The 22,333-nt window shown below is 43.3% G+C and overlaps 1 protein-coding gene across 4 annotated transcripts in view; it reads right to left on the reverse strand.

The window, feature by feature from the left end:
- The window catches only part of LOC147626069 (ultraviolet-B receptor UVR8-like), a 91,979-nt gene extending 74,863 nt beyond the window's left edge, over nt 1-17,116 (reverse strand). For all 4 annotated transcript variants that reach the window (XM_086817629.1, XM_086817628.1, XM_086817627.1 and 1 more), the window contains exon 1: nt 16,449-17,116. In XM_086817629.1, the coding sequence (XP_086673755.1) occupies nt 16,449-16,530 (82 nt within the window). In that variant the 5' untranslated portion in view covers nt 16,531-17,116. The remainder of the gene's footprint in view (nt 1-16,448) is intronic.
- Nucleotides 17,117-22,333: the final 5,217 nt, after the last annotated feature.

The following is a 22,333-nucleotide window of genomic DNA, read 5'->3' on the forward strand; positions in this document are numbered from 1 at the left end:
GAATGGAGAGTTGTACTTGCTGTACCAGCTCTATTGCATGAAGACCCATGGTTTTTGGGGAAGTATCAGTACCCACACGGAGGTATATGGATTATGTTGTTGGATCGGCATTTCTACAGCCTATGTTCCGGCTTGGTTGCCTCGTGTTGGGCTGTGTTATGGCATTTGTATATGGATAATCCGGCATCTCCCGTGGGAAGAGTAAGGCTCTCAAAGCTTGTACATGATATTATTCTCCATGGGTAATAAAATACTCCAAGGGGGGGTTCGGCCCATTCCGGCCTTACTGTGGTGTCACATGTGCAAGATCCATTTTCAGCATTTGTGGATGTTTTGTCCAGCTTTTATGTTTTATGCAAAGTGATGATGGATATGTGTTAAAGGTTGTGGCCATGTTTAAGTGTTTTGATATGCATTGATGGTATCAACAAGTGTGTCAAAGGCCCTAGTCCCCCAGGCACTCACCGCCGCGAGTTACATTGGTATTAGAGCATAGGCTTTCTTGGAAGCGGAGGCTTCCTTCTATCAATAAGGAAGAGAAAAGATCTCAAGTGGGGACCACACTTACCATCATTGCTGTTAAGCATGGCCAGCCACTTCATAGCTTATGAAGCAAGAGCATGAGCAGTAGACAAGTTGTTGATCTAAGGATTTATGAATTCACAAAATTTTATCTTGGAAGTGTGGAGTTGGCTTTATGTGCACACGTTTAGCACTCTTTCCATATGGATATTGTGGATTATATTATCGAGCTTACAGGCAAGCTATATGGAGATATATCTCGGGATATCTTAAGGATATGGTGAGGAGATATTTCTTTTGGCTTCATGACCAACCTGGCAAAGAAAAGCTAAGTATACTTTGAGTTTGCAAAGTTGGTGCTTTGGCTATTTACTATGAAGTATTTTTGATGTTCACTAACCCTTGTATCACCATGCAAGGAGAAAGGTGGTGTTGTTTGCCTTGAGATGGTTTCAGGGAAACATTGTTTATGGCTCCCTTTATTGGGATGGATTATATCTATGGACATTTCTTTCTTGGACAAGATTTATATAGATATTGGGCTTCACAAGCAATTTCTATGGACGAATCTGTCCGAGTTTATAGAGAAGAAATCTTTGGATATCTCATGGATATGATGCTTTTATGGATAAAGTCCACCTCTACTCCAAGGTGTGTGGTTAGCACAGAGTATGTGGTAAGAGTTATGGTATACAAGGATTATGGTATACAGGTCTATGGATTCTTGGACTTCTTTTCTAGGGATTTGGATCGATCCTCAGGATTATGGATTATGTTTATGACTCCCTTTTACTGGGATGGATTATTCTTTATAGCTCCCTTTATTTGGGATGCATTGGACTTATGGAACTCATGGTTCACATACCCTGTGTAGTGTTCTCTTGTCCTACGTGCTCTCTTGAAGATTGTTTCTACCATGTGTGGGTGGAACAATAGAGAGTAGATGGAAGGGAACATGGGCACTTCAGAGGATAGTGTCGAGCACAACATACCGTGTGTAGTGTTCTCTTGTCCTACGTGCTCTCATACCGTGTGTAGTGTTCTCTTGTCCTACGTGCTCTCTTGAAGATTGTTTCTACCATATCTGGGTGGAACAATAGAGAGCAGATGGAAGGGAACATGGACACTGGAGAGGGTAGTGTGAGTTGGAGGCGGAAATGCCTACAAACTATTGGTGGCCGAAATGCCTATAAACTATGTGTAGCAGAAATGCTTATGGAACACCACGCTATCTATAACTGCGAGTGATTGTTTTATCTTGTTACTTAAGCCCACCTCTCATCCAAGGTGTGGTCAGAGTACCAACACGGAGTGCAAGTGGTAAAGTGGACATGACGCCTGGTTGGCACGGAACTTATATCTATGCCAAGGGTCGTGTGGACCGATGCCTTATTGGCAGGAGACTTATTTTGTCTCGCCCATTTACTTGGGACATGGATTATGATATCTGGACTTATGGGACTGATTTGTCTCGCCCATTTATTTTGGGACATGATATTGCTATTATGGAGATTTATTTAGTCTCACCCATTTCTTTGGGACATGGAATCTTCAGATATATTGGATTTTTGAGAAAGTCTCGTCTCGCCCACTTGATGGGACATGATTATATCTTGAATATATGGCTTGAAGCTTACAGTTGCGGACAACTTTTAAGAAGTTGGAGAGGATGTCACAACCTCGACATTTCCCAGTATGAAAGGAGTCTGGTGGACTCCAGGATGTCTAAATATTTGGAAAGTACAAGCTTTGGGAATGGGGGATTATCCTAGAATACAAAGGACCACACTCCTAAAATTTAAGAGAGTTGCTATGTTTGGCCCGACTCCAATGGAAATTCTGTTCGCGTCATTACATCTGGAATTGAGCAGATACCAAGAGTTGGCAAAGTGCCTATAACAGAATGTCTACTAGTTGGGATATTTTTAGAGGTAAAGATTATGGAAGGACCCATCTTTTAGATTGGGACATGTGGCAAGAAAGTGGACCAAAGTGAGACAAGTGGCCTAACACTTGTTAGAAAATAGATCAAAGTGAGACAAGTGGCCTCACACTTGTCACTTCAGCTATTGTGTGGCTCTCCACTTGTCATTGTAGCTTTCTCTTGCCATTTTAGCTCATGGGAGGCCCAAATCTACAAATTGGAGCCCTCTTTCTTCATTAATGGAGGCTCTCTTGCTGCACACTAGCCTCTACCACCGTTACAGGCTGCCCTAATGATGGCTACTCTCTTTCTCGCTCTCTTGAAGGCTGCCCATGAAGAATACCGGCTGTTGGGGACTGTTTTGGAGGCTTCCATCACAAAGAAATACTTAAGGCAAGGATATTGAATCATTTATTATGATTTCTAGCCATTGTACTTGTTGTACCAGCCTTTGTTGGCTGTACCAATCCTTGTACTTGTTGTACTTGTTGTACCAGCCCTTGTACCGACTATACCAGCTTATGTACTTGCTGTACCACCTTACCGGCTGTCCCAACCACTGTACTTGCTATACCAACCACTGTATGGAATGTACCAACCATTGTACCTACTGTACCGGCTGAATGGAGAGTTGTACTTGCTATACCACCTCTATTGCATGAAGACCCATGGTTTTTGGGAAAGAATCAGTACCCACACGGAGGTATATGGATTATGTTGTTGGCTCGGCATTTCTAAAGCCTATGTTCCGGCTTGGTTGCCTCGTGTTGGGCTGTGTTATGGCACTTGTATATGGATAATCCGGCATCTCCCGTGGGGAGAGTAAGGCCCTCAAATCTTGTACATGATATTATTCTCCTTGGGTAATAAAATACTCCAAGGGGGGGGGGGGGTCGGCCCATTCCGGCCTCTATGTGGTGTCACATGTGCAAGATCCATTTTCAGCATTTGTGGATGCTTTGTCCAACTTTTATGTTTTATGCAAAGTGATGATGGATATGTGTTAAAGGTTGCGTTACACGATCATACCACTTGCATGTTACATTGGTATCGAAGATTTTGGTTGTGACCCAGCTTGACTACCTAGAGTCGGAGCATTCTGTGAATGGTAAAAGTGAGGTCGGGAAAAACCACCTAGCCACCACTCACCATGTTAGGAGAAGAAGAAAGAAGCTTCAAAGAAGGTATCACCGCAACAGAAAGTGTCAACAAAGACAACACTGCAGAAAGTGTCCAGGAAGACACAACAAAAGAAGAAACGCTTTCTGGTCCAGGCAGAAGTCACACTTTCTAGTCCCCATCCTTCGGCCCCTCAGGGACGCAAGGAGGGGTGTGGATATCTGTCAGTGAGCAGCTAGTGCCGGCAGTGACTTAGGAGTCATTGTCCTGGGGCGTGCATAGTGGATTACCATTACTACTGGAGAGGATAGTGTTGGCTTCCTCAACATTTACGCTCTGAACGCTGCCGTAGGTAGCGCCCTCTTTTGGAGAAACGCTTTCTGGTTCAGGTAGAACTCACACTTTCTGGTCCCCATCCTTCGGCCCCTCAGGGACGCAGGGAGAGGTGTGTATATCTGTCAGTGACCAGTTGCTACCGATAGTGACTGGCCTAGGAGTCATTGTCACAGGGCATGCAAGTGGATTACCATTACTATTGGAAAGGATAGCGTTGGCTTTCTCAATGTTTACGCTCCGAACGTTGCTGCAAGTAGAGCCCTCTTTTGGAGCTCAGTACCCTCCCTCAGGCTGACTTTTGGTGCGTGGGCAGTGACTTTAACATGATAGAGGCAGCAGAGGACAGATTTGGAGGTGACATGGCCACAGTTTCAGGAGCAGAGTTCTCAGCTTGGGAGGAGATGATTCTTGGAGTCAAGGGACAGAACCCTTGGTCCCTTGGCATCTTCCAGAATTTGGGCGTAGCCCTAGTAGCCTTTGCTTCTTGAGATCGGATAGAAGGAGCACCGGCCCCAATCTCTCTCGATTTGACGGATTTTATGTTGATGAGTGGACTTGCAGCCGAGGGGGTATGATTGGTATTTTGGAAGACATTTTCTGACCACGCCCCGGTTATTTTGTTCTTAGAGGACCCCTAGAGGCATGACAGGTACGTGAGCTCGAGGATTCCGAACAGCCTCGTTCAGGACCCCGAGATTTGCAGCAAGATAGAGCAATATGAGCGGGATTGGATTTTCTTTCAGGCTTTGCTATGCGCATATTGGATGAGGGCTTAGGTGAGATCAGCTGTTTCTTGCAGGAGGCAGCCCAGAGCCGATTAGAGGGTTTCCAAGAGCAGGACAGGAGTTTGAGGAGTCATCTTGCCTCTTTACAACGGCTTTAGGAGAGGTCCCCGGATAGCCAGTGGATCGAGAGTCAGCTTGCTGCTGCTCACACGGAGATTAGATCCATAGAGGAGAGGAGGTGGTGTATAGGTATCATGCCAGGGCCACTTTCTGGAGTCAGGCAAGCCATAGAGTCACACGGGATTTCTTTGAGATAGCCGGCCCCCACAGGAGGAGGGATGGTATTCGCCGGTTGCGTGGCCAGGCTAGAGCTATTGTTTTCAGATCCCCCCCAAGGTGAGAGCCATCGCCACATACTTTTTTCGATCCCTCCTCACTGGTGCCCCAACATCTCCTCAGGTGGTGGAAGCACACAAGAGGGTCTAGCGGCATACGAGGGAGGTGGTTTCCCCTTCTCTTCAGTCATTCTTATTGATACCATTTACTGCTGAGGAGTTGGCGGAGGCATTGATGGCACTTCCTAGAGGCAAATGCCCAAGGGTGGACGGGCTTCCACCTTTCTTCGCCATTGGGACCTCATGGTTGATTCACTTGATTCCCAAGGAGGGTGGTGACATATTGGAGATCCGGCAGTGAAGACCCATCACTCTTCTAGGGATAGCCTATAAGATCTTGGCCAAGGCCAACAGCGGGAGACTTCAGCCTTTTCTCCCAGACTTGATCCACGACACTCATACCGTCTTTGTTCAGGATCAGATCATTCTGGACAATATCTTTACCTTCTGGGAGGCGCCAGCTTCGGCCAAGATGCAGCAGTAGGACCTCATTGTGCTACTCTTAGACTTTGAGAAAGCTTATGATAGGGTGGATTGGAGCTTTCTGGAGGGCACTATGAGCCGGATGGGATTCCCCATAGAGTGGATTCCTGGAGTCTAAGGACTTTACTCAGCCTCACACAGCCAGGTTCTCATTCAGGGAGCCTGTGGCAACAGATTCCCCCTCTCTCGCTCAGTTAGATAGGGATGTCCTTTGGCACCTTACCTCTTCCTATTCGTCTTCGAGGCCATGAGTAGTTTTCTCTCCGCCCAAGAGCCCAAGCTTCAGGGATTGCGCCTTCCCCTTCGCACTCAAGACAAGCTGCTCGACTCAGAGTTTGCAGACGACACAGCAACTTTCGTTGCAGGAGAGGTGGGAAATCTACAGAGATTTGCGGAGGCGATCGAGGTTTTCTGCCGCGCATTAGGAGCACAGATCAACTAGCACAAGTCGTGTGGTTTTTGGGTAGGCTTAGCATGGAGAGTGATTATTCAGCCTCAACGCTCATCTCGCAGAGGGGGGCTAGCCCTCATTGACCCAACTATTCACAGTCGCGCCCTGTCGGGCAAGTTGATTGTTAGAGGCCTCCTCCTCAGTGGTGAGCCCTAGAAGGATTTACTGTTGGTCCGGATTTCAGCCCGCACTCCGAGTCTTGAGGGCCCTTGGCCGTAGAGTACTAGATGGATCTTCACAGAGATGTGAGCCTGTGGTTTTAGCCTGGCTTTTGAGAACATATTTGCGGCCAGCTTACTTCATGCTTGGGAGCACCTTAGGCCCGCCCTTAGACAATTACCTCCAGTCGCATCAGAGGAGCGGCTTCAACAGCCTTTAGTGGAACCCCCTGATCCGCTTACCCAGTGGCTGTCAAAATACACAGCGGAGATGGACTAGATCTGGGAACACAAGAGCAAAACGCAGTGCAGAAAATCACAGCACAAGGGTGTGAGAGATAGAGGCGTGTAACTCTGCTCTATATACACAAGAAGATACCGGAAAATGATACAAAAAATGACAAGGGACTGGGGGCCTATTTATATGCCCCCCCATCAGTAGTCGGCCTGCTATAGGGCAGCCGACTGGACACAAGAAACCTCCACGACTGAAAAATCACAGTCGGCCAGCAACAGAGTGGGTCGGCCAACTCATGCAGTGCAGTCGGCCACTTCCAGAATCTCCACAGATGCAGTCGGCCAGGTTCAAGGTCCTCCTGGGAAAAAATGGGAAAAAATACGGAGAGTGGGGAAAAATGAGAAAACACCTCATAAGGGCGGGCACACCCACAACAAAGGCCCTGGTGTATAAAAATAGACAGGAGATGACTTCTAACACCCCCTCTCAGCTCCTGGCTGTGAAACCAACCACAGAGAGCTGGAATGCCGCCTGAGGAAATCCTGAGATAGCAACTTCGTGAAGAGGTCCACCGTACTGTCCTCCGTCGAACAGAACTCTAGCAAGAACGATCTGTTCACGAACAAAGTGCCTCTGAATGACCATGGGTTCCTCCAGTGGAAGCCCAAACCTGCAATGCAACCTCTGCATCCTCACCACCTCACAAGCAGCATCACAAACAGCCCGGTACTCTGCCTCTGTCCTCGACAAGGCAAAAGATGGTTGTCTCTTATTGCTCCGTAAAACTGCTCCTGGGCCTGAAGTAGATCTCCTCGTGTCCGGATCTCCTCGTGTCCAGATCTGAGTCACTCCAACCGTGGAGTCGGACTCCATCCAACAATCCCCTTCCTGTGTAAAAGAGTCCATGATCCTTCGCATGCCGCAAAAACCACAGGAAATGCAATCCTGCCTCCCAAAGAGTCATCCGCAACCATGAGCTCAACTGCCTCATCAGGAAGCTCCCGTCCAATCTGGTGTCCATCAACCAGATCAATGAACCATTCTGCTTCTGCGTCAAAGAGGCATCACGCTACTCACAAGAATCAACAGCTGTTACGGTGCAACAACAAATCCTGGAAACCTGCTGAAGACCACGCAAGGCCTTCTGAAACCTGTCAACCACCCCCTCTGAATCCGGAACCACAAAGCTTGGAGAAACCATCTCCTTCCGCAAGTAATCAACTGCCACCTGCCTGGCTTTCAAAAAGGTCCCCGTGGAAAGAACATCCTCATCTACAGGAGTTTCTTTGTCCCGAATACTACGAGACATCAGAGCATAAGTTACCTGTTCAGTTTCCTCTGACTGACGAACACAAGAACTACCAACATCAGTACTGGAGAGTTCCCACCAACTGCTGCCATCTACTGGCAAGCTATCCACCATCTGGTCTCGGAAAGCCTGTACCTACAGCGTATCCACACTTAAGTGGCCATTCCCAGACTGCCACTCATCACAAACCTGAGGACCTGGGAGAGAGAGTACTAAAAGCTTGTAAACTCCATTCTCCACTCCGCCTTCCCAAACTACCTGGCCTGTTGCTTTGCCCCGGAGAGCAACAAAGTGCTCATCAAACTCCACCCGTACGCCAGTCTTGCAAACCTGATGCACTGACAACAAATGAAAACCAAGTGACGGAACATACAACACCTGGGAGGAATGCTTCCCCCCTCTGCCATCGGGAACTATCTCCATCTTGCCCTCACTGTGAACTGGGATAGTGGATGTATCCCCAGTAAGAATGTGACCAGAATACTTGGAGAGATCCTGCAAACCAGAAAAGGATGGAGTCATGTGCCTGGAAGCACCACTATCTAGAATCCACTCCTGAGTATCCGTTGTGGAGAGTCCTCCAGTCTCCTCCCTGCTTGAAGAAAATGAAACATGGTGTCCACCACCTCCAGGTGCACAAAAGCCGGAGTCTTCATGATTGCTGCTGAGGAATCTTCACCCTTCTCGGTCTTCCGCTGGGGACACTGCCTTCAGTAGCGGCCTTTCTCGCCACAATCATTACAGGTCCTCTCTGCCTTTAGTTTCTCGCGGTCACTAACGGACTTCTTCTCAGAAGACTTCTCCGACGAAGCCTTCCCTTTGCCCGTGTTACGGCCTTACGACCGTTGGCCAGTTAAGGCCTCCGAACCTCCACCCTAAGGAGGGTTCGTGAATCGTTCCTCCTGGTCCAGGACCATGGGCACAAGCTCCTCCCACGTGGTGGTGCTGACCCTGCCACTGGTAATCAAAGACGAGTAAAATGCTGAGCCCTGAGAGGGCAAGTGTGACAGCAACGTTATGGCCATGTCCTCTGACGATATCTCCTTCCCAGCCTGAAGAACTTCCTACTGAAGAGCCTGCAGCTTGTTAATATGCTCCCGCATCGTCGACGACTTTGCAGGGCTCATAACCCGCAACTGTACATCCAAGGAAATCCTCTTCATAGGCGATACCCTGTTGTAAAGAGAGGCCAAATGCTGCCATATACCTCTGGCCAGCGTCATATGCTTTACATGATTGATTACCTGCGGTGTGCAGTTGAGAAAGATAAACGAACGGACCCTGGCGTTGACACGATCCCACATCTGTGTCTGAGCCTCCCGGTCCTTTCGGATCGACGGTAACTCCCCTTCCTCTACTTCCGGCCGTGGAACCCCAACAACGACAAAATCAGCGAGGTCGTAAGACTCCAAAACAGATTCCATCATAACCTTCCATATACCGTAGTTGCTCCCGTCCAACTGACGGTCCACCGGAAACGTGGGGAGTGTCGGGATCTTCACATGCCTCTCGGCCATCTCTAGTAAATCTGCCATCACGGGGATTAAACTGACAAGGGTAGGTGGGTGGGAAAAAAAAAACTTTAAAACCTGCAAGTGGCTGTCCAGCACCTTAGCCCGCCTTCCTCTTGCACCTTCTCTTCCCGAACAGTCCAAAACAGTTCACCAATCAGCAATCTAACTATCCCCCTCTTGCTCACACAAATCCCAAGAACTATCTAGACCTAGGCTTTGATACCATGTCAGAATACATAGTGGAGACGATGATCAGATCTGGGAACACGAGCAAAACGCAGCGCAGAAAATCACAGCATAAGAGTGTGAGAGATACAGGCGTGTAACTCTGCTCTATATACACAAGAAGATCCCGGAAAATGATACAAAAAATGACAAGGGACTGGGGGCCTATTTATATGGCCCCCCATCAGCAGTCGGCCTGCTGTAGGGCAGCCGACTGGACACAAGAAACCTCCACGAGACTGAAAAATCACAGTCGGCCAGCAGAGTGGGTCGGCCAACATCAGAGAAGTCCCACGACTCATGCAGTGCAGTCGGCCACTTCCAGAATCTCCACAGATGCAGTCAGCCAGGTCGGGATGGGGGAAGACTAGGTGGGAGATTGTCTTGAAGCATAATGTCTTGATGTCTAGACAGGAGGTCTGCTAGCTGTGGGGCTTTGAATGAAGATGAGATAGCTGCTACCAATGAGGTAGAGGCTATCTGAGCACGAACATAAAGCAATGCTCCTTCCGCTTCCTTGCGGATAGCTCGTCGGGTCTGGAGATGAGAAGTCAATGGGATGCCAAGAATGCTTCTATCCCTACGAATCACGACGGGCTCAGGAAAACCTTTTCAGATAGTAAAAGTGTCTTGCCCTAAATCGGAAATAGGCTCATACTAACAAAACCACTGGATTTCTAAGATCATGTCACATCCCAAAAGAGGCGAGACAATGAAATCTCCTTGGAATGAGGCCTTTTGAACTACAAAGACAAACTGTTGTGCCTTCTGAGATATGTGGGTGCAGAGACCAAGTGTGCACCCGTCCACATCCAAATGATATGGCACTAATGTTCAGCTCATTTTCTAGCAAACTGGAGAGAGATGGCGTCGTGAAAACTGCCCATGTCAAATAGGACTACAAACTATTGGCCCTTGGCAGAGCCATAAGCTCGAATCAGGCTTTTTTGTGCAGGATCACTCTCACCCTCCTGCTTAGCATCAAATACCACAAATGGCATAGGATCCATAGAAGGCAAAAGCTAAACTGCATTTGTGGTAGTAGGCGGGATTGGAGGAGCAGGAGATGCTGTGGCAACTGTGGAAGAAGGGGCTTTGGAGGCTTGCTCCGCTTGCCATTTCTGGCAATCCTTCTTACCGTGCCCGATGGTATGACACAAAAAACATCTATTTTCTGATTGGTATTTCCTTTGCTCCTCTGGAGGAAGATAACCTCCAGTGATGCCTGCTTTACCCTTTTTCTCATGGGTTTTCTTAGACTTGGATTCGTTATCCTTCTTACCCCCTGAACTAGAGCTATTATTGCCGTTCTTCTTAGCATCTTTAAAAGATGCATTACCTTTCCCTAGCTACAAAGTAGATTGCTGTTGCTGGGATTTGGTACTAGACTGCGAACTGCTTAGGCTTGCCTCCGTTCATCTTCATTTCTTCATTTTGACCCAAAGTCAAAGCCCGGTCATATGTACTGGGTTCAAAGTTACAAACTATGAACCGAACATTAGGATCTACTCCACGAATGAATTGATCCGTCTTGGCCTGCCAAATGACCCTAATTGTTGTGCAAAAGTTATAACCTTGCCGAAAAACTGAAGCACGGGTGACCCGTTCTATTTGAGTCCATAGAACTCATCTCCCAGGTTGGTCAAATACTGGGGAGTGTCACCACTTCTCTGGCAGACGTCTGAAATAATGTCATGATTGAATACATGTGGAAGGGCTCCATGGAAGGATTGGTATCCTGGTGTGAGTTCCTGGCATGATTTATGAACTCATGGAAGGGTGGTAACCCTAGTGAGTGACTCTGGACTTATGGAAGGGTGGTTACACTCGTGAGTACTTTTCGGTCCTGTGCACGAGCTAGTTGGATGTACAAGATGTAAGTTGGGAGATTTCATCCACTATGTTAGCATATGTATGTGAGTTGCACATGCATGGATGACTTGTTTTTGATGCCTGGACATTGCTTGGTATTTTGCCTCTGAATATTCACGTGCACCGGGGACGCCTGGACAACTCGTGGATACGCGTGTGCACACCTGTCTGGGACTCATATGGTTTCTTTGTGTGTTTTGCAGGTGGTAAATGTGCACACTTAACCCAATTTATTCATTATTTCATGTTACTAAGGTTTATTGGGTGCAGGATTCACATTCACTTAAAGAGTGTGGGCGGACACACTTATAATTTTATAAGTGAGTTCACATCAAGGTGGACTATTTTTAAATGAACCAAGGCCAAGTATGAGAGATGGGCACCCGGGCACTCCCAAAAAGCTCCACAAGTTGCTATTTTGGGTGTGGGAGGGCCAAAGTGGGCAAGCCCTGACTTGTAGAGCACTCAACTGGAAATCATGGGCTGTTAGGAGCTGTGTGGACAGGAAAAACAGCAAGTTTACTCATATGCATGAGCTACAGGTGGAATACATGCGAAGTACAAGGGTCCCAAGGCTGGCTGGCTGCTATTTCTCTCTTTACAGGGCAGATCGACTTCGTCTACACGGGTTGCAGGCTGACCGATTTGGCTCCAGGAGCTTGTGCATGGCTGTTGGGACTGTTTTTGGGTTTCTCTGTTGAGAATAGGGCTTGGACGGAGTGAGTAGAGCCTCTACAGGAGCTGGCCGACTGTTATAAGGGCCATTATTGGCCGTTTTTACAGGTTTGCAAGACGTTTCTCGTGATGAAACTTGAGCAAACATGTCCCTAGACAAGTACCAGGACTGGGGATGTGATCAGGTGGAACCTGTGGGGGTGGCCAGTGAGCCAAAACCATGGCTGTTTACTGTTTTGCAGTTTTGGTACAGCACTTTGTTAGAGGGTTGGTGACCGCTCTATCAAAGTACAAGAGTGGTTGGTGATCACTCTACCCTGGTTGGTGACCGAGGGTGTTGGTGATCGCTCAACCTTGGTTGGTGACCGAGGGTGCTGCAACAGGAGCGGTTGGTGACCGCTCGTCCTTGTTTGGTGACCGAGGAGTTGCAGGTAATGTGTTTACCTATGTTTCCACAGTTGGATAAATCTGGTGTCGACTGGATGAGTGTGTACTCTCCGGACACCCGCATCTTGTACATATAAATACTTCTGTTGGTAATAAAGATATCTTGGGGGGGGGGGGGGGTGGGCTGGCCCAACTTCAACCCCTAGTGCTGTGTCATGTGCAAGTTGGTCTATGTTTGCAAGATGTATATGCTCATGTAATGTTTCACAATGATGGTAATCATGTATATGCCAAGAATGGTTGATGTATGTATGCTTTTTTGGTAGTGAATTGGTTCCGTATACACGTGCCCGTGTGTGAGTGGTATTAGAGCATTGGTTTCTTTCTTTGCTTGAGAAAGACGATTTTTGGGCATACGGAAAGCGTTTTGCTAAGCATACAAATTGTGAAACATGAGCATGCAAGCAGGGTCTGGTGAGCATTCAGATGCACAACGGTTTGCTGAATCTGCATATTCTGACGGTAGGCCGGTAGCAACAGATAATGTTGATTATGATGTGGTGTTGCTTATGTTGATGAAGCAATGCATGCATATATATATATATATGGGGTTGGGCTGCTGGTTGGCCTAGAGTAGGGGTTGTCGGCCAGTAATACAAGACCAAAATCCCAAGAAAAAATCCCTTTTAGGACTAGTTAAAATATCATTTTCACACAGGCCCCACTATGTACAAATGCATGGTGGATAGCTTGCTCTATATAACCAATACTTGGCTAGATTTAAGCTATATTGTTCAGTTTATGCAAGCCTCCAAGAAGCCACACTTAGAGGTGGCTAGACGGATTCTTAGATACATAAAGTCCAATGTTGATTATCGACTTTTCTATGAGGCTAGTTGAGAGAGACTGTTACATGGGTATACAAATGTTGATTGGGTTAGTAGTGTCTTAGACAGGAGATCTACCGGTGGCTTTATGTTCTCTGAGTTAGAACAACAAAAAACAACCAACAATTACCTTGTCGAGTACAGAGGCAAACTACAAGGGTGTTGCTATGACAACTTGTGTGTCACATGCACTCTGCACTGTAGTGCATGGTGACAAGATGGCTCATCATCAGTGCAACACTGTACAGCAGTAGAATCCTTTAGGATTTGATATTTGTCGTACGCCGTAACCCCATTGTAATCCTCAGCCCAGCATATGTCAGGCACGGCTACGTAGGTCATTCCTCAGCCTTAGTGAGTCAGTCAGTTAGTCAATCAAAGTCTCTTAATCCACTTGGAGAGAATCATTCATGCATATAGATGTCATAGAAGCCTTAGGGTTTGTATCAGGACAAGTTTGCATTTTGCATAGCATTCATCCCATATGCATTTAGACCACCTAGACCATTGCAAAAGCCTCAAAATATTATTTGGTATTTTTTTCATATTTTATAATATTTATCTGACATTTTTTCACATTATTATAATAATTATTCATTTATTTGCAAGACATGAAGCAATCAGCCGACTTGCTCATGTAGTGCATATAAATAGCATCACTTGCTCATCCCATCAATCATCTCATAATTCAGCCATAAGCCTTCAAGAGCTTCATCCTTCAACACGAGGAGCATTAACGCTTGGACCATTCAGTAGAGCATCAACAAAACGCAACATCTATCAACATTCAATCCCTTCAGGGTCCAGCGTTTTTAGCATACAACCAGTTTTCAGCATTCACATCATCATCGTTTTACTACAACCCTTCCGGTGAAGGTAAAACACACACATTCAATCATTTTCAGCATTCATACACAACCTAGAAACAATCCCAATCAGCCCATATCTCAGCCTCAGATTTGAAGCCTTCCTACATTCCATTGGAAAGAGTACATAGGCTTGAGATCAATCATCATTGGTGCTTCTACAGCTATGTAGAGTTCAGCCCGACTCTTGGTCTTTCAGAGATCTTGTGTTTGACTTATCTACAATTCAAAGTCAGTCCAAAGTCATTCTCTTCAAAGATAATAAAGCAAATACTCCTAGCAATAGGAGGGAACCCTTCAGTGGGTAATTTAGGACTCAATACAGTGTACAGATCTATCTCTTTCTCTCTCTCTAATCTCTTAAAGTTTGAAGTACTAAAAGTGGATTGCTAAAGACTTGCGAAACTCAGGATAAAGAAGCCGGTGTGAGACTTGTGTGACAAGATCCCTTATTACGCATAATTTCACTGCATGTTACATTGTGAGATAACTTTGCTTCAAAAGTTACTCGGTGATATGTGTGAGTCCGTGGATAGGACCATTGTCATTTATTGTGACAACATGAGTAGCATACAGCGAGCCAGTAATCCAGTCTATCATTCTAAGACGAAGCACATTGAGATACATTATCACTTTGTGAGGGAGAAGGTTGTGGAGATGGGAGTGTGGATGTATGAATGTGAAAATGGATGTATGCATGAAGATGTATATGCATAGATGTGAAGGTGGATATAGATGTGGCTGTATAGATGTGAATGTGGAATGTGGATGTGGACGTATGTATGTATGTGGATGTATAGATGTGAATGGGAATGTGGATGTAGATGTGGATGTATAGATGTGAATGTGGAATGTGGATGTGGATGTATGTATGTATGTGGATGTAGATGTGGATGTATAGATGTGAATGGGAATGTGGATGTGGATGTATGTATGTATGTGGATGTGGATGTATGAATGAAGACGTGATAGTGGATGTATGCATGTGGATGTGGATGTATGGATGTGGATATGGATGTGTATGTATGAATATGGATATGGGATGTTTTAGAAGCTTACTTGGAGTGTAATGCGTAGAGTTGAGCTCGAAAGAGGGATTGAGATATCGAGCTCAACTAGTGATGTAGAAATTGATGATCCGCCTGGGTGATAGCTTCTGCACTTACCCCACTAGCATGGTTGGTGAGATTATGGGTGATATACCACCAATGATTTACAGACTATGTGACAATATATGAGTTATGGCATAGTTATACCACCAGCTTATGTAATCGGGTTCACACTATAGACCCACCATTGTATATTATGGTTGGTAAGAGAGTATTTTCACACTATAGACCAACCATTGTATATTATGGTAAGAGAGTATTTTCTCTTATAGTATGTACTCTCATCTCTTTATATATATATATATATATATATATATATATATATAGTTGTAGAGAAGAGAAGAGAATAAAAGAGAAATTCATCCATCCATCTCTCATCTCTTTAGTTTGTGGTTGTAGAGAAGAGGAGAGAAAAAAAGAAAATTCAGCCATCCATCTCTCTTGAGTGCTCGCGCGCGCATGCGCTTGCAAGAAGCTCAATGTCATCCTCTCCCCCGCATTCTTCTCATACTCAGGTGACATATCTTTATACATTACCCTGCACCAACTCTTGGGGGCTGATGACATGTATGGAGATATCGTAGCAAATAGTTTATGCTATGCATGATGGAATGCTTTGTGACTAGACTCTCATGGAATCAAGATCGCACTTTGGTTTTTGTTAACCTGAACGTTCCATTGGTACACACATCAAGCATAAATCGGCAGGTAGTCATGTCTCCTAAAGCAAACTTTCTCCTACAGCTGCAGCAATGGAATACATAATGCTTGACTATGGAATGAAATGGAGGGATTCCCCTCACTGCTTGTATATAAACATTGAGCAAAAAGGTGTTCAGTACTAGCCGTTCCCCCTGTAAATACCATTTCTACCAAACTACAGCAGTGGAATGCATGAAAGCTGTGATTTTAAAATTAAAGAGAAAAAATGGCTCCTAAAAGCAAAAAGTGAGAAGAAGCCATTCCCCTAAAATAAACCATTTCTCCTACAGTCGAGCCAATGATGCTTTACCTTTGGGGTAAAATAGAGGAATTCACATACCAGCACGCATGAAGGAGAAAGAGGGTCATTTGTGGAAGAGGGTCATTTTGTGGAGTAGTCATTGCCCTAAAGCTACAGCAATAGAATGCATAGATGCTTTGCCGAAACCAGTAGAGTCACCACTTACGGAATCGTTTCTTGCTGAACCAATAGCAATGGAATGCATGGATAACTCAGCTTTTTAGGCAGAAGGGGGAGATGAAATACATACAGAGAAGAGCAACAGTGTGGCTGGCACCAGCTGAGACGAGCTCCACTCTCCTTTGGCTAAACCTAGAAGCAGTTCCCTCCATTTTCTGCAACTTGGCTACAACTGCCGCACCTCTGCGAGTGATGTTTAACGCAGAAAGCAGAACCTGTCTTTCGTGAAGCGAACCTTAAGTAAAGAAATGCACATCTCCATTCTCAGCTACACCAGCAGGAGGAGGAAGGTCCCTATTCTCTGCAACAAATGGGAAGCCATACCATGTAATCATGCGTTTCCGACCATGTTATCGCCCAGGTTCGGTGAGCTAGGGTTGGCCCTACTATTTCGGGGTTCGCGGCACTGTTTCTTCACTACCTGCGGGAATGAATCGAAGTAAAGAGCTATGGCTGATAGCACCAACCTTCAACAAGTATACTGCAGGATAGTAGAAAGACAGAGCTTTCCGGCAAGGCTATGCAGAGGAGAGACCCTCGAGGTAGCAGAAAAGCTTAGCGTGCGTTTCTTTATTCCTACACGCCTAACACCACCCTCCCAAAGGAGAGGGGCTTCTAGAAACCGACACATTGAAAGAGAGAGAGGGAGAACATGCCAGAACAAGCCATGAACGTTGGTACAAATGGCTAAGGGCCCACACTCCTAGCTTGTGGAGAAGAGCCTAGAAAAGAAGATTGGGCATTTCTATCCTTCCAAGCATTTTTCACTCGGAATTGGTGTGGACACCCTTAAAAGCCTAAAGCCTTTTCCCACCAGGGCTCAACTTGGCCAAGCATCCCCATTCCCAAATTGTGCCACAAAGGTGGGTTTTTACTTATGACACTATAGAATTTCAATAAGCTCGAATTCATAGAGAATGCAACACCTCTGCTAGCTTCATTTCTCTTGCAACTTACACAGCTTAGTTTTGGGGCCGTGGAAAAACCTTCTTAGAGTTATGTAACGGTCATGTTGACAGAGTAACTACCCCTTTAAACCACATTTCCTCATGTTGATTCTCAAGGAGTGTGTCCTACATGCACTCTCTTATCAAATTCAATTAGAAATGTCATTAAGTACACATAGTACACAAAACTTGAACAAGACATTTTTTGCTTGCAAAAAGTCACAAAAAAACATGCAAGTCACATTGGAAAGAGACGGCACTTCCCTAGCTTTTTAAGACTTAGCCTATGTGGAGTTGTCTTTTACCTCTTCTTTATCACTTTTACCTCTTCTTCATCACTTGATCTTGTAGGAGGCGGTCCAATGTCTTAAAGACCATCACAATCAATTGTTTAACACATCTAAGCACGTTTCCCTTAAAATGTGTGTAGACACCCTTAGAGGTATGTAAGGGCTAGTCTTATGGTGCTCACATAGGATTCCTAACCCTTTAAACTACATTGCCCCATGTCGATTCTAAAGGAGTGTGTCACGTGCAAACTCTCGTAGTCAAATTTGATTGTGAAATCCACACGAGACACAAAACTAAAGCCTAACATTTTTGCTTACAAAGTCACCAATTTTTTTGTGTCATATTAAAAAGAGAGGTCCTTCCCTGGTCTTTTGGGACTTACCCTATATGTATGAGTTGTCTTTTTACCTCTTCTTCATCACTTGGATTTTGTTTTATCGTCCAACGTTTTCAATTATATGGGGCATCCAAGCAATTTTCACTAGGAATGTGTGTAGACACCCTTAGAGGTATGTAAGGGCTAGTCTTATTCCGACATAGAGCTACTAACCCTTCAAACTATGTTATCCCATGAGTCAGATAAGTCCACATGAGACACAAAACTATAGTAAGACATTTGTTTACTTTCTTGGGACTTAGCCTCTGTGGTGGTTATCTTTTACCACTTTTTGTCACTTGATTTCTGTTTTGTAGGAGAGGGCCCAATGTGTTTTAATGCATGCTAGCTCAATATTGTAGGACAATAAATTTTGATTTGCTAGGTAAGGTCAAAGGTCATTGTTTTTCATAGGACAAAGCTTTAAGTGCAACTAGTATTTTGGCATCATAAATGAAATACTCAAAACTCCCATAGTTCCTTGCAAAAATATAGCATAACTACATGTTTAAGATAGAGGTATGCATATTACCTTGCAAAAATATAGCATAACTACATGTTTAAGATAGAGGTATGCATATCTTTGTAAAGCATTGCTAGAGAAGGTGGCATATGGCTTTGGTCCTAATGTTTACAGACCTTGTTTTGAATATTTCCATTAAATGAGTTAAAGATAAACCCTCCATATTATTATCTTCTCATAAAAACAAGGGAAAGGTCTTTTTGGTTGAGGAGGATCAAAATTCATTGATCTTTCATGGGACAAAGCTTTAAATACAACTAGTATTTTGCCATCGTAAATGAAGTATTTGAAATCTCCCAAAGTACCTTGCAAAAAAAAAAAGCTTAACTACATGTTAAGATAGAGGTACACATATCTTTGTAAAGCATTGCTAGAGATAGTATATGGCTTTGGTCCAAATGTTTACAACCCTTGTTTTAAATTGAAGATAAACCCTCCATGTTATTGTCTCCTCATTAAAACAAGGGGAAAGGTCTACCTAGTTGATATCTACATCCTCATCATCCTCCTCCAAGATTAGGCAAGGCTTTTCTTGTTCCATTCATTGTCACTCTCATATTTGGTTGGGATTGGTAAGATGGTCACTTCATAGTATTGGCATCATAGCTAACTCCAACCCCTAACTCTATTCATTCCTTCCTTGGTGGAGTTCTCGATGTCACCTTATGCTACTCTAGGTAGTATATATCCATTTTATATAGATGAATTGCTGGTTAAATAATTCAAAGACATGTGAGTGTTTTAAGATAATTTTTAGCCTTGCATTTCGAGTGAAAGGTATAAGCTTACATATATGTATACCAAAGAGGCTTCTTTGTACTATTGAACTTGATTGAGATTTTGTCTCTCTAGAAATAGAAGGTGAAACCAAAATTTGAAATGTTAAAAATAGAGGGGGGGTGTAATATATGTGTGTGTGTGTGTATAAATATATAAATATATATTATATTATACTATAAGGAAAATAATTGTATAATACTAGCTTAAAATGATTATATGATTCTTATGCATATAACTTATATTTATAAATTTATAAATAAATAGTAAAAGTATATATTATAAAAGGTAGTTAGATATTTAAAAATATTTTCCATTAAATTATATTTACGTAACATGTGAAATAAAGTTTATTTTATTGATATAAAATCAAAAGCATGGATTGTGATCTTTAAAATTATATTTTGTATTTATGTGAAGTATTTAATCGTATAAAAAGTAATGATTTGTGTTATATTAACAATAAAATCAAGGTTTACTTTTCCATGTTACCAATCAAATGTGCACTGAGTCCTTTTGGACAACATAAAGGACCAAGTAGAACACACTTTGAAAAGAACAATATTCAACCATGCATTTTCTTATAGATGTACCATTACTATATTGATGGTTGGATAGATATTCATTTCAAGCTATTAATCAATATAATGAATATTTGTTTAAGAGATACAAATATTTTAGAGACAATTGATACATGCTTAAGAAAAAAGGCATACAATTGATACATCCTTAAGCGAAAAACTATGCAATATGTTAAGAAAGAAGTGTATAAGCGATTGATTGCAAAGTTAGGTGATCTAAAAAATGTTACACCTATTATCTCATGTAAACTTGCTCATCAAAACATGATGGTTAAGCATCCAATTGCATGGGTGCCTTGTGCCACACACACTTTGAACTTATATTAGTAAATTTAGCTTTATTTATCGATTGATGCTAAATATGGTGAAGTTCATTTTACGTATACCTTGTTTCATTTGCATTTTAACATATGTTTATAAACATTTTGTGCAACGTGGTTCCTATTACATATTTGGTTTTGGAGAGATTGCAAAAAGTGAAAGCTAGTTGCGGTGTCACCGATTGATGTGATGGAAACATTGGGGGGACAAAAATCAAAGCATGTAGAAGGGGCTATCAAATGTAGCATTTTAGTGCACAATGTTGCGTACTGGAGAAATATAGACAAAATTCATTCGATTATCAAACCTTTTTTGTTTTGTTTACAATTGGTTGGCGATGAGAATTTGTTATTGAAAAATTATATTTGAGATTTTTCAATGTTATAAACAAAGTCAAGGATTTGCAATGCCTCAAAGAGAACGTTGCAAACAAGCAAAGACTTATTGGAAACAGATGCATATGCATGTACATGATGGTGCAACGGTTGTATTGGATGTAGAGTTTCAACTTCACCAGCAATATAATAACTCAAAGTTGATGAAGGACTTGAAATCAATAGTCAATTATTGCTTGTTGATCAAGGCAAAGATGCATTTATGCAATGAGTGAAATATTCCAACCATGAAAGCATGTTTGGAGGCTTATGACATCGTATTGGAACAGCTTCTAAGATGCTTTCTCCAATGTGTGGGAAGAACTTGGATCCTTAGTAGAGGTAAAATATATGTGGCAACACGCATGTGATCAACAATATATGCTCCAATGTGTGGGATGAACTTGGATGCTTAGTAGAGGTGCAATATACGCCAACACGCGTGTTATCAACGGATGCATCCTTGAATAGCTATGAACAAAATTAGTATGTATTTGATTTATTGACTCAAAACATTGAAATAAATCAAAGCCTTCTAGAGTGGCAACATATCTTGTGTATCTTTTCTCTTGCATATTTTGGACACATGGCCCCTCAAGTAGCTGTATATTGTTGTCCTTCTTCTTTGACACATTATTTGCAAATGTAGCTTGCTATTATCCTAGGCAATAGTCTAGCATGTGCACACTAACATTACAAAGACTTTGTTAGTGTTTTTGGCATGTTCCTTAAGCTGCACATAAAGAAAGTGTTACCAATGTACCACAAGGGTCATTCCTGCTTAAAAAGTGTTACCAATGTACCACAAGGGTCATTCGTGCTTAGCACTAAGCTCAAATTTTTAAAATGATCAATCTAAAATGTCTTATTTGGAAGAGTTGATTTGATAATGACTACTTGTCTAGTGACAATAAGCTCAACAATGCAGTTCCAAAGTCCAAAACTAGCAAACATGATGCATCATATCCAATAACAAATATGTACCTTTTCCACAACACTAATAAGAATCCATAGTTATAAAATCATTTTAATAGAGACAAGTACATGGAAAAATTAATGGATTCAAACACCATATCATCATAATGGGTTGTCATGATATGGTGTCATACGGCTAAAGACATGCATGAAGGGGCTACATGAAACTTGCATGCTAGGGGATTAGCTTCAGTGTGAACCATTTGAGTGAAACATGCTATACTTTAGACCTTATGTTTCTTTTCGGCACGAATACGAGCATTCAAGTGTTGGTCAACTTAGAGACACCTAAGTTTTCCATGACAAATATTATGTTGAAATCAACATGAATATTATGTTACCCTCAACATTGATGAATGCTTTCCTTATTTCCAATAGGAATGTCTGACCAAACCTTGATAGGTGGGGTCTTTGGTGAGGTGTCATCTTTTACACTCAATGTGTTATAAGTGACAAGATTGCATAACATCCTTTCCTTATTTCCAATAGGAATGTCTAACCAAACCTTGATAGGTGGGGTCTTTGGTGAGGTGTCATCTTTTACACTCAATGTGTTATAAGTGACAAGATTGCATAACGTCCTTTGTGGCTTAAATCCATGAATTGAGTTCTAATAGTATTAGTGGAGGGGATAGGGATGTCAATCATTCTTAGATTTTTCATCCAATCATCCTCATCACCCTAGTCGAGCCATAGTTTCCATGGATCTTTCTTATGGTCATCCTTCAATTGTTATGGCAAGTATAACAAATATTGATGGTTGAGGTCCTATGTCAAACTCCTTTACTAA

Source organism: Cibotium barometz, chromosome 23, assembly GCF_041138505.1.
Source record: "Cibotium barometz isolate CiBa-2024 chromosome 23, ASM4113850v1, whole genome shotgun sequence".
NCBI classification, from domain to species: Eukaryota; Viridiplantae; Streptophyta; class Polypodiopsida; order Cyatheales; family Cibotiaceae; genus Cibotium; species Cibotium barometz.